The 13,042-nt window shown below is 35.0% G+C and overlaps 1 protein-coding gene across 6 annotated transcripts in view; it reads right to left on the bottom strand.

Annotated features, from left to right (window-relative positions):
- The window catches only part of IPO11 (importin 11), a 204,800-nt gene that overhangs the window by 103,418 nt on the left and 88,340 nt on the right, over positions 1 to 13,042 (bottom strand). For all 6 annotated transcript variants that reach the window (XM_029942304.1, XM_029942303.1, XM_029942302.1 and 3 more), the window contains 2 exons: positions 10,556 to 10,669; positions 5,153 to 5,268 (listed from right to left, as the gene is read on the bottom strand). In XM_029942304.1, coding sequence (XP_029798164.1) covers positions 5,153 to 5,268; positions 10,556 to 10,669 — 230 coding nt within the window. The remainder of the gene's footprint in view (positions 1 to 5,152; positions 5,269 to 10,555; positions 10,670 to 13,042) is intronic.

The raw sequence follows: 13,042 nt of genomic DNA, 5'->3' as shown, positions 1-13,042 counted from the left end.
TCTCACGGTTCATGGGTTAGAGCCCTGTGTAGAGTGTGCTTGGGATTCTCTCTCTCTTCCTCTCTCTCTGGCCCCTCCCCTGCTCATTCTCTGTCTCTCAAAATAAATAAAGTTAAAAAAAAAAGGAAAAAATATTGTAGAGTTTAAAGTATTAGGTTAGAACTCCAAATGTTTAAACAAGTGAATGCTTAGAAAGGAAAGAAAAACAGACAAAGCACTAATGGAAAGTAAGGGCACATGTTACTATTCTGATGAATAATTAGACGAAGTTCTATGTACCAACATCTTTAGCTAAAGTATTGTCAATTTTAATGTTACCTCTCTAAATAAAATACAGAAAACAAAGAGTATAAAGTAAAAAGACAGGCAGAGCAATTCAACAAATAAATATAAGAGCATGAAAATTCTTTTGAGGTAAATAAAGCATCTTTGGTTAAGTGAAATACAAAACATCATAATTTGTTCTGTATAGGAGATACAACTAAATTTCTAACAGAAAAGCTAAAATGTAAAAGTTGAACCAAAACAGCTAAGTCAAATCTAAACAAAATAAACCATGACCATATTAGTATCAAAAAAAAATGTTAATGCAAAAGTTTTAAAAGGTGAAAAATTAATATATACATACATCAAATGATGTTTCATAATATTTTAAATTTTAAATACTGTGTATTATTTACTAAATCCTTTAAAGCAATATGGAGAAATACCAAAATTTTGTGCAATGAATAATAATTATTTCTAGCATTCAAGTATAAAATGAAATAGTAATAAAAAAGGGACACTGACACAGAGCAAACTAAATATTTTAATAAGTCACTGTCAAGATTAAAAAGTCAAACATTGATTTAAACTACACAACCTATTAGTTAGAAAAAATAAATATAAAGTCTGCATATTTAATATCATCAGGATTTATGAGAATGTTACAAAAACAGAGCCTAGAGTCATTGAAATTCGTATTAACTTTTAAAAATTATACAAGTGACAAGTTATATTTACAATGCAAGAAATCCAGACCTGAATCATATGCTTTAATATTAGCAAAAAAATAAATGAGGTTGCATCAAAGACATTAAAAAACTGTAATGCTACCACCAAAATAACAAGACTTAAGGGAAATACGCTTTTTTAATCCAAGGCAAATTCATAGCTTTAAATGTTTTAGCACTTAACAAAAGGTAACGAAGTAGCCATTTTTTTTATAGCTTTAAGAAAATATAGCCAGTTAAGTGTACAAAGTAGAAAATATGAAGCACAAATAAAGTAACAAAAAGGCAGAAACAGAGAACTCATAAAATGCAACAGGTAGTTTTATCACAGTAATAAAAAGAAAAATCTCTTAAAAATGTACTTTAAAATAGATAATAAATGTACTTTAAAAAGAGATAAAATAAAAATAAAACTGCAAGTAACAGAGATAAAACACATGTATGTATTTTTAAAATTAGTATCTTAAGGGAAGAAGTACCAAAATTAACAGACATGGAAAATCAAAACTAAAGTACGTGTAAACTAACAACTAAGAAACAACCTAAAAATATTACCAAACTGTGAATGACATTCCAACCACTGCCACGAGTCCATTTCCACTTCTCTTTTATACTAAATTTTCAAGTCATCCCAAGAATAGTTACCATATCATATCATCCAGTAAGAAAAAAAAAACAACATTTTTTTTTAAAACAGTGAATTAGTAAAACACACATGACTCTGGTATGAAATCAGCATCACAAAATATAGACAAGAGATCTTCAGAGTTCCGGAAAAAATAAAATCTGATAAAATACCATAGACCAGACTTGTAGAACATACTAAAAATAAAATTCACCCTAGAAAGAAAAGTTTATCTCAGAAGTCAGTTTTTTAAAGAGAGATTTTGAGGTTTTAAGATTCCAATCTCTGCAGTAGATAGCAAAAGGCAATCAAATCAGGGTGTTTTTTTTTTAATGATGAAGAGCACGTAACATTTACTTCTTGAACAAAGAAAAAAAACAAAGACAAAAAAGTTAAAGCAAAGTTTGTTCAAATTCTGTTTAAAAATAACATTTTTATATTAGGAAAGAAGACTAAAAATTACTGAGCCAAATCTCAGAATGTAGGTCAAATGACAAAGAAAAACAACCTTTACGTAGAAAAGGAAATGGTAATATAAGGGCAGAAATTAATAAATAGGTAACAAAAAAACAGAGAAAGCCAAAGCATGGTTCTTTGAGAAGACTAGGGACACTGGCAAATCTCTAGCAAGTTCCATAAGAGAGGGGGAAAATAACATGGGGGAAAGACTACATAATTGCTAGAAAGAGTTTCACTTTGTGTTTATGACCTCAAACATCTCCTGCTACTAATTATCCCTAGTAAGTTCAAATTCCCATTCTCCAAGGTAACTATTTTGTATCGTTTTTCTCCACAAATCCCTTCTATCTTCTATGCCCTTCCACCCCAGCTAGTAATACTAAGTAAATGACTATGCTTCATATTTGAGAAAACAGGATCTTTTAGACCCCAACACCTTCCTATCACACCCCGTTTTAATACAAAAATCCATCTTCCTGTCTCCAATTAAAATGAAGTGTCACTGATGTTATTTAAAACAAAAACAAGCAAACAAACAACTACATCTGCTAAATCCCATCCCTTCTTGCCTCCAATTATGTCACTTTCTGGAGCCTCATCCATCCCTCTAGACTCTGGATTCCACAGGCCAGCCAACTGCTGCCCAATTTCGACATTCCTCGTCATAGTTAAGTGCCCCCCAATATTTTCAATGCTCACAGTCTATAATTAATTTACTGAATTTCAATTCAATCCTGTTCTTACTACTTTAGTAAAACCCCTCCTATCATCTCCACGTGGCCAAATTCACTTCTTTGTTACTCTAAGTAGGATAATCAACAACATTTGACATAGCTGACCACTCCTTCAGGAAATATTTGCCTTTCTTGGCTTGGTTTTCCTCCTCTTTCACCAAACAGCTCTACTCTGTCATCATTGATGGCTCCTCATGTGACCTCAAGAAAGCCTTTAGTTCCTTGGGATTCTGTTAGGAGCAGAATGTTCCATATCTGCCCTTGTCTTCCTAGGCAATTTTACCAATTCTCATATACAAAGTGCTTACCACTTAACATACATTAGCTTATCCTCACTACAACCATTTGAGATACAAATTTTACTTCCTCATTTTAAAGATTAGCAAAGTGAGGCACACAGGTGTTGATTACATACCTTATGCAGCTGTATAATTGGGACTGGCACCCCTATCTGATGCTAAAGATGAATTCTAATTCAGTGAGAAAAATATAAGAAGAAACGTATATCCCTAGCTTGATTTAAAGCATCTTGGCTATTAACCAACTGGGCTAAAAAAACAAAAAACAAAAAAAAACCCAAAAAAGGTATTTCAACATTTTCATTTACATACAACTAAAAGCTTAGAAAAAAAGAGATAACAGAGCAATGTATGTTATTACCTGTTCACGTAATCCTTAAAAAATTTATATACCTTTAATAAAAGCATTAAAATGCTAAGTCTATAATACTGTCAAGTATCTATCTCTTTACTATAACTACTACTTTTAGTTTTTCTAATGGTTAACATCACATATTTCTACATGTTTATAGAAAAGTATGTGCCGGGGCGCCTGGTTGGCTCATTTGGTTTAGCATCTGACTTCGGCTCAGGTCATGATCTTGCAGTTCGTAGGTTCAAGCTCCCTGTGAGGCTCTGTGCTGACAACTCAGAGCCTGGAGCCTGCTTCAGATTCTGTGTCTCCCTCTCTCTCTGCCCCTCCCCTTCTCATGCTCTTTCAATAATAAATGTTTAAAAAAAAAAAAAAAGACATTAAAAAAGAAAAGAAAAGTATGTGCCAGAGACTAATGTCTTAATTTGTAATCTAGAGTAGGGGCTGGCCAACTAGAGCTCATGGTTCAAAACCAACCCACACCTGACTTCTGTAAATGTTTTACTGGAACACAACTGTTCTACATATTGTCTACGACCACTCTCGGCTGAAACAGCAGAAGTAAATAGTCAAGATAAGAGACCACATAGCCTGGAAAGCCTAAAATATTTACTGTCTGCTCTGTTATAGAAAATGTTTGTCATCATCTGCTCTAGACTAATCCATCCTATACAAATAAAAATGTATCAATATAAAAGTTTTTAACACATGCTAATTTATAATAAAACCACCCAAAGTCAGTTAAGTTCCAACAACATAACCTAGGAAATATGAGAAAGCCAACTTGTGAATGGAATATCTACCTAATGTTTTAAAATCACTCATGTAGTATTCTCCTACAGATCATTACTTTATAATTTGCACCAAAGACAATTTCTAAAAAATAAAAAAAAAAATCCATTCCTAAACATCTAAAAAAAAAAAAAAACTAAGGCAGGAAGGGAAGAAGAAAGAGAAGGAAGAAAAAAGGAAACCAGAAATGCTCATTTTTTCCATGGTTAACTTCTGTGATTTTCTCTTTTAATTTTAATAGTCAGTTTATACATTACAATATTCAAGCCATTTCTGTATTTTAATTGACCTGCAGAAATTTGCTGTCATCAGTAAGATAAACTTAGTAAAGCAAAAGGACTTTCTGTCAAAGTTCCTCACATAGTAGGCAATCAATAAAGACCTGTAGCACTGAGCTGTCTCAGAATCACAATTTTTCTTTTTTAACATGACACACTACTCACTTGGCAAAATAATTAGTCAAGACTAAGTAGCCTCAGTATTTGGGGCTAAGATATATAGTATCCGAGTACTTAATAAGTGAGGTAGTAAGAAGCTGAAAAATAATTCAACATCCCCCAAAACGTCTCATTTAACAGGCTGCAACTTTTAAGCCATTTTAAGTTTTGAAATTTTACTGACCTCTCCAAATTTTACATTCCAAATTCCAAAGATTAAATGCAGCCGTGTCGTTAGTAAAATTTCCCCTTTCAATTTTGACTACTATGATCCTATACTGAGTGACAGCTGCCAAGAAGAGATGGAGCTATAGTGTTACCCAATTCAGGGAAAGTGATTTTATGTTTTTGTTTTTAAATACTGGGTTTTTAAGGCCTGTTACATGACCTTTTCTTTATCGGCATGAGAGTAGGGAAGGCCAGGAAAAAAAAAAATCCAGGGAATCAAATTTTTCCTCTTACCATAATTCTAAACCATCTTCCAGAAGATAAACATGTGGAGGCTGGGAAACATCTGTACTCAGTTGAATAACTGGGAGCAGGAAAGGGTACAGGTTCTTGCTGTCTGCTCCTAATCCCTATGAGAAGTATAAATAAAACTTAACGTAAGACACTCTAAGATACCACCCCCACCAAAAAAAACCTATCATATAAAAAAGTCCTAAAACAAATTTATAAAAAATAAATCAATTGGAGTTTCTGGGATGGTCCTAACTATAAGCACTACTAAAACAAGGTTAGTTCTATTTACAATTGAACAGCAAGTAGCAACAAAATACTATTCAATTGCCCATGTTTGTAAAACCATATACAGCAAGGCTATAAACATGTTTCTTTTAAGCGATTCCATATATATCTTCCTCTCTCTGACTACTAAAGAGTTACCAACATTGCTGTATTAAATTCAATAAATTATCTCATCTAAATATTCTAAAATGAACTCAATCAAAATGTTTATCAGTATAATAACTACATCATAGTACATTCATATCCCAGAATATTGACTAGCCAATGAAAAAGTATTAGGCATGGAATGAAAACAATCTCAAAAATAATTACAAACTGGATTTCAGAGGCGCAGAAATGTGTCTAACAATTGCACAAATCCCAGAATTTTTAAAAATTCCTACCACATGCAAGGAGATATACACATAAAAATGTTTCTTTGGGGTACATAGAAAAAATTAATGCTAATTAAATACTGGAAGGGGAAAAGGATGCTGAAAGAAGATAATATGTTTTCAAGTTTTAAAAATGCACAAAATTTTTTTAATGAACAATTTTTAGTAATACTTTTAATGACCCAAAAATGGAGGAGGTAGAAGGGGTTTTATCTAAAAATTCTAGTTTGCCTAATTACTGTTTTATGGAGATTGACTCAATGTATCACATTAAGTCCAAGCACTCTGAAAGAAAACAAAAAGGATAAAAAGCCTACTTTTTAATCCATAATCATTTCAGTAATCTGATTAACAAAGGAAACCAATAACTACCAAATACCTCCACATTTAGGAAGTAATTCAGATATCAGTAGCTAATAGTAAATTAACGTATGTTAAACAAAACAAAATCTGTATGTATGTATCTTCTGATGCCATATATATACTGAGTTCAATTTTATTAGTGGGGCAGACACTTCAGTGGAAATGCATAAAGCTTATCCTTAAGTGTGGCACTTTCTAGACCTAAAAATCAGTTGAAAGACCTTACTAAAGATCTTTTTAAAGAGAGAATTATTAAAATGTCACATTTAATAAAGTTGTACGTTGTGTCTTAAAATTTTGTTCTTCACTCTGCAGTTCATTCTTTAATAAAACAAAAAGAAAAAGGAACATTAAGATAAACTAGTCAAGTTCATTTTGATTATTAAGTAGACTTAAAATTTCCTAGAAAAATTAAAATCCATCTACTTACTTAGTGCGCAAAACTAAAGCAAGCCACTGCTAAACAAGTAAGACTCTGTCAAAGCCGGAAGACAGTACCTTTGTGGTCTAATGGCCTGAAGAATGTGTGCAATCACGGATATACAGCTTTAAATAAATATGAACATCCTCTCAGTCCACAGTTATAACTATAAGACATTGTCTACAACACTATGAAATAATCACAATGATAAGACATTGTCTACAATACTATGAAAGCTCAAAATAAATTCATCAGTTATTAAAATGATCAGAAATGCTTTAAGAAGCAGAAATCTTACTGTATAATAATTACATAAGACAGAGGAGAAAATGAGGTGAAGGGGACTCTGTACTATCTTTGCAACAGCCTGTGAATTTATAATCATTTTTTAGGTGAAGGAGGGAAAAAATAACACCCCCTAAATACTGGCATTTCTCAGGCTAATGTATTTGACTGCCTTCTCCTGTGCCATGTGCATGGTGAAAATGTCCCAACATATTATCTCCAAACACAGACCTCTGAACTCCAGACACTGAGTAACTACAGGACATCACCATCCAGAAGTCATCTCAACTCTTAAGGTGACCACTGAACCAATTCACTGTCTTTCTAAAAAAAAAAAGAGCACCTCTCCCGGCATTTCCAAACTCAAGTGACCTGTACCACTACCTATTTTGTGGTCAATAGTCAACCTCCTCCTGGTCCCTCTTCCTACTGAGCCCACATCTCAACAATCCTTCATTCTCATGATTTTCAAATCTCTCCCCTTCTTTACATGACTTTTACTTCAGATCCACATCATCTCTTTCACAGTTAACAGAAAGCCTACCAACCATTTTCCCTGACCTAAGTTTTACTCCATCCCAAACCTTGTCCCCACTGGCAACCTGATTTCCTTTCTAAAGTAAAAATGCTAACACTCCTTGTTCTGAACTTGAATAGATGTTCTTGTGGCCTTCCTGACCATGCCCCTGTCCCCACACTCTGTACTATGTGCCAGATACACTGAACAACTCAGTATGAGCAATCACAATGTGAAAATCTGGAGGAAGCTGACAAATTTAACATATGCATATACTATTGGTCTCTGCCAAGATCCACTAAAGGATCCAGGAGGATGTGTTAAAAGACCAACTGGGAAAACCAAGGAAAACCAAGCTCAAACCCAGCAGTAAAAAAAGGCAAGAAGCAACTTGATTTACATTACAGAAACTCCCCAGAGACTCAGGAACTGGTAGCACCAGGTACTCTGGGAAGGGTGAGATTCAAGGTCAGGTATTAAAACTAAGAGGGCCTCTAGAAAGTGTTTTACAAAGCAGATCTCTTCCAAGTCCACTAACAACTGGTCCTGTTTGATCCTCTGATAAGGTAAAGCAAATTATCTAAAGGCAAAGAGATGTCCAAGAATCAAAAGCAGAGATACTACATTTAAAAAAGGAAGATGTAGGGGGGCCTGGGTGGCTCAGTCTGTCAAGCGTTGGAGTTTAAGCTCAGGTCATGATCTCATGGTTCACTGAGTTCGAGCCCTGAATTGGGCTCTGTGCTGACCCCGTAGAGCCTGGAACCTGCTTGGGCTTCTGTGTCTCCCTCTCTCTCTGCCCTCCCCGCACTTCTGCTCGGTCTTTCTCTTTCAAAAATAAAAACATTAAAAAAAAAAGAGAGATTCAGCAGATAAGAGGCAGGAAAATGAAAGATCACTTACTGAGAAAAGACATCAAAAACAAGGATAGTTCCCCTACAAAACCACCCAGCTAGATTATATCTGGAAAGGAAAAATTCAGAATAGGTTTCCCATACATTTTCAACTCTCTCCTTCAGTCTTGTTTGTTTGTTTGTTTGTTTGTTTGTTTGTTTTTAAGCAGGCTTCTTGCCCAGCCTGGAGCCCAATGTGGGGCCTGAACTCATGACCCTGAGCTCAAGGCCTGAGCTTAAATCAAGAGTCAGACACTTAAAACAACTGAACCACACAGGTGCCCCTCAATTAGCTTTTTAGTCCCCTAAATTTATATAGACAAAATTCTGATGATTCTTGAAGTTGGGTGACTGATTATACTGTTCTTCCTTTTGTATGCCTTAAATTTTTCACGAGTTAAAAAAATAATAACAAAAGCAGGCAATCAAGGATCAAAAGATGATCTCTTCAGACAACTAGTCTGGGTTTCCAGAGCTAGAAAGTTAAAACAAAAACCTACAACTAAACTATTATCTCCCTCTCAAATCTGAAAAATCCAAAAATGGCAGTGTTTTCTACAACATGAAACTTAACGATAATCCTTGGTATATTTTTCTCAAATGACTGAAAAACACATTTCAAACTACAGTCTCAACTTTAATATTAACTGTCATATGCTTTCTCCAAGAAGGTGGTTGAGCACTTGGTTGGAAGCCTGCACCTCTGGACTAAACAAATATAGAGAATATGGAAGGGTCATGATGTACGGAAAAGGCCCTGTCCACTCTAAACATTCCGAGGTTACTGTAGCTTCCTCAGACTTCCTGAGGTAACCCCACCTGAGAAGACAGAAGCTGGGTTTTTTCACACCTCCCTCACAAAACTCTCAATTGGAGTCTGATAAGAACACATTCTGACAAAGATATAATGCAAAAGAGGTGGGATCACTCTTGTTCTGTTACTTCTGAGAGCACTCTTAGGGGAGTCAGTAACCTCATCCTAGCCTTTGTACCCTATTCCATAAATGGGACATAATCTTCACAAGAGATCACAAAAATTAAATGGTAGGTAAGAAGAAATGCTATATGAAACACTTATTAAAAAGAGGTGCTTTTACAGAAATTTTGTATCAGATTTCATTTATCTGAAACTGCCTTAGGTAGAATTTTCTAACTATGAAACTCATCTATAAATTTCAAAAAAAGTATGTCTAAGGAAGATTTTTTAAACTCGTGTTCAAAAAATTTTCCCCCTCTTTTTAGCTTATCAGAAAAATACAGAGTGGTAATTATGCACTCAGAGCTCTCCTCATGGGACAATCTATCACACTTCGAGGCAAAGCTAGTAAAACTCAGTGGAGCACACCTGGATGCAGGTATTCTGAGACTTGGCATTAAAATCTTACCTTCCTGTCCTCTCGCCATTGGAATATAATTCACTGTTAGCTGTTCAAATGACAACTACAGCCTGTTCATCACTGTCTTAAATTTGCATTCCTCTCTGCCTGTTGCACAACCCCAACACCTCAACCTCAAGAAGACTAAAACCATATTCATTCCTTACCTCAAAAGTAACTCACCTACTTCTCTATGTTCTCAATTTATGAAAGGGTAACATTTTTATTTACATCACAAAAAAAGAGTGAAAATGAAGAGTAATTTTATGTGGAAAAACTCTGAATACCAACTAAAGTGCATGGAAAACACAATGGACTACACAAATCATGGGTCTATCACGAGAGACCACTACATCTAATGAAAGGACCCATCTTTTAAAAGGAGAGAATATTCTCCAGATGTCAAAAAATGTCCCAAGTCAACACACAAAAGTAGTTTTTAAAACTGTTTAAGATCATTCATGAAAAAGACATAGAGAGGCCTTTCACTACCATTAAAATAAACCACGTGAAAACAATGAAAAATATGTAAAAAGAAGAAAAAAGCAAAAACCTAGAATCTTAAACACAGAGAATGAGTGGTTGCCAGAGGAGAGGGGAGGGAGAGGATCAGTGAAATAAAGAAAAGGGAGTAACAGGTACAAAATTCCATTTACGTAATAAAGAGGTCCCAACGATGAGAAGTACAGCAGCACAGGGAATATAGTCAATAAAACCCTTTTAACGTTTTACGGTGACAAAAGGCAGCTACACTCCGCGTGGTGAACACAACATACAGGACTGTCCAATCACCTATTGCACACATGACACTAACAGAATTCTGTAATAGTAATCAGATTTCAATAATAAAAAAAAGAAACATACTAAATTCAGAGACTGGAAAGTAACTTACCTGAACAAGGTGTATAAGTGTTGTCAGAATAGCACATCTCAACATATTGTGTTCCTCACTCTGTTTCCAAAGAAGAGGCAAATACTGTACCAAACATCCTACATATGGTCGTATCTACCACAACAGAAGGAGGGGCAGCAAAAGACTTGTATTAGGAAAGAAGGCAGTTTTCTTCAAGACACACTGACAGAACATTATTAAGTCCCAGTCAGGAAATAATTAATATTTACTAGGTGAAATGTACTACGCATATATCTTTTTAAAGGTAAATCAGAGACATAAAGCTCTACAGTAAATATTTTTAAAGAATTTAAAGTACCAAATTTACGGCATGAAATAAAATTTAGGAAAACAACATAATGTAGCCAGTTATCTAGAGTTTAACAGGAAACGCTGGTTCTTTTTTTAATAAAACAGCTTACCTACCTGGAAATTACAGTTTTAAAAAGTCAGCATTTACTCATACATTCAACAATTATCTGATGGCATCCTCCAGTAACAGGCCCCGAGGACAAGGCACCAGAAAGAAAATGAATGTAAAGGTACACTTACAAACCCTTACAGTGAAAAAAGGTAAGTATAATGATAAAGGTGTGTACAGGAGATATAATGAAAACACAGAAGAAAATCCTGTAAAAAAATTTTTTTTAATGTTTAATTTTGAGAGAGAGAGAGCGGGAGTGAGTGGGGCTGGGACAGAGAGAGAGAGAAACAGAGAGTCTGAATGAAGCGGGCTCCAGGCTCTGAGCTGTCAGCACAGAGCCTGATATGGGGCTTGAACTCACAAACCATCAGATCATGACCTGAGCTGAAGTGATGCTTATCTGACTGAGGCACCCAGGTGCTCCAAGAAACTCCTTCTTAAAAGATACAATTTTAAGACCACACGGATTAAGCTAACCAGTTTTAAAAATTAAAAATGAAAATATTTATTTAAAAATAAGCCCTGAGACACAACACAGCTTGACAGTGAGTTTTGTAAAAATAAAAGGGCCGACACTGAAGCTATACAGGGCTCCCGTGTCTCAGCTGGTTTATGGTTATTGTATCGGGAATCACTCTGATGAAGAGTATGCTTCGTGATAAACAGAAATACTAGACCTCCACAACTTCAGCTATACCGATTCCAATCCCACGGATTAAAATAAAAAATCCTCCCAGAAAAAAGAGTTTACCTTTTTTGCTTATAAACCACCTCACACTAAAAGGGTAGCAAAAAATGTGTAGAATTTGTTGCCCTTGAGGACGTGAGGAAGGTTACAAAAGACAAGTTAAATATTTGCCTAAACACTTAAGCAAGATGACACTGAAAAAAATATTACAAGACTCTTTATTATAAATCACCTTATCTTCAAGTTTTGAATCATACTATTATTTACTGAGCACTTAATCTTGCTAAGTGCTCTCTACCTCAGAGATCACTCTGATCAGCTTACAAAAGCAGACCAATCCGTATGTTAAGAACACAGGTTTTAAAGTATCTAGCTATTCACACTTAACAGAAAACAGTATATAACAGGAGGTTCTACTGACATGGAAAATAAACCGATTTTGGTTTTAACATTCAAGTGAGAACACTTTCCAAGGAAGGGCACCAAAGGAGTATATGCTGTTAATCACAGATAAGGCAGGTTAAAACCAAAGTACCCAGGTATAGTCGAAAGTCATAAAGTATTTGCATCCTAAACCTAGCTATACATTAGAATTTATGAGGTTCTAAATTTAAATTAATGCTTCAAAAACAGAATTTCAATAATCACCCAAAGAGTTACTGTTGCAAAAGATACACCCCAAAAACAGGGTGCAGGGCTGGAGATAAGAAAACAGTGAGAGGCGCCTCGGTGGCTCGGTAGGTTAAGCATCCCACTCTTGATGTCAGCTCAGGTCATGGTCTTACAGCTCGTGTGTTCAACTTCCACGTCCGGCTCTGCGCTGACAGCACAGAGCCTGCTGGGGATTCTCTCTCTGCCCCTCCCCTGCTCACACTCTGCTTCTCTCTTGAAATAAATAAACTGAGTAAACTTTAAGAGAAGGAGAACATGAGAGCCAAATACGTTCCCTTAGGCAGAAAGGGAGGAGGTTAAAAAGTACATTATTGGGACAACTGAGAAAATCTTTTATGGACTTGATATTAGGTAATAGTATTACATTAATAAAAGTTCCATGAGTCTAATCACGGTTACAGTTAAGAAAACAAGTCTAACATTCTGGAGCGAAGTACATGATGTCTGAAACCAAAAAGAATTTGTATGTGCACATACATTTAAAAAAAGAGAGAAAATTCAGTAAAAAATTAAAACCTGCAAGAAGTTGAAGGATAGATGGGTGTTGACTTTTGCACTTTTCTGTATATGTACAATCTTTCAAAGCAAAGACATGTAAGAAAAAATATTGCCCATATATAATTGTGCAAATGATTACCATCTATGGGCTACTTCGAAAGGCCAATTATCAATTATTTGCTCAAATTCTAAAAAAAAGTATGGA

The sequence above is a fragment of the Suricata suricatta genome, chromosome 6, assembly GCF_006229205.1.
Source record: "Suricata suricatta isolate VVHF042 chromosome 6, meerkat_22Aug2017_6uvM2_HiC, whole genome shotgun sequence".
NCBI lineage: Eukaryota > Metazoa > Chordata > Mammalia > Carnivora > Herpestidae > Suricata > Suricata suricatta.
Note: the sequence above shows the minus strand (reverse complement) of the source record. Positions and strands in the feature narration are given on the sequence as shown.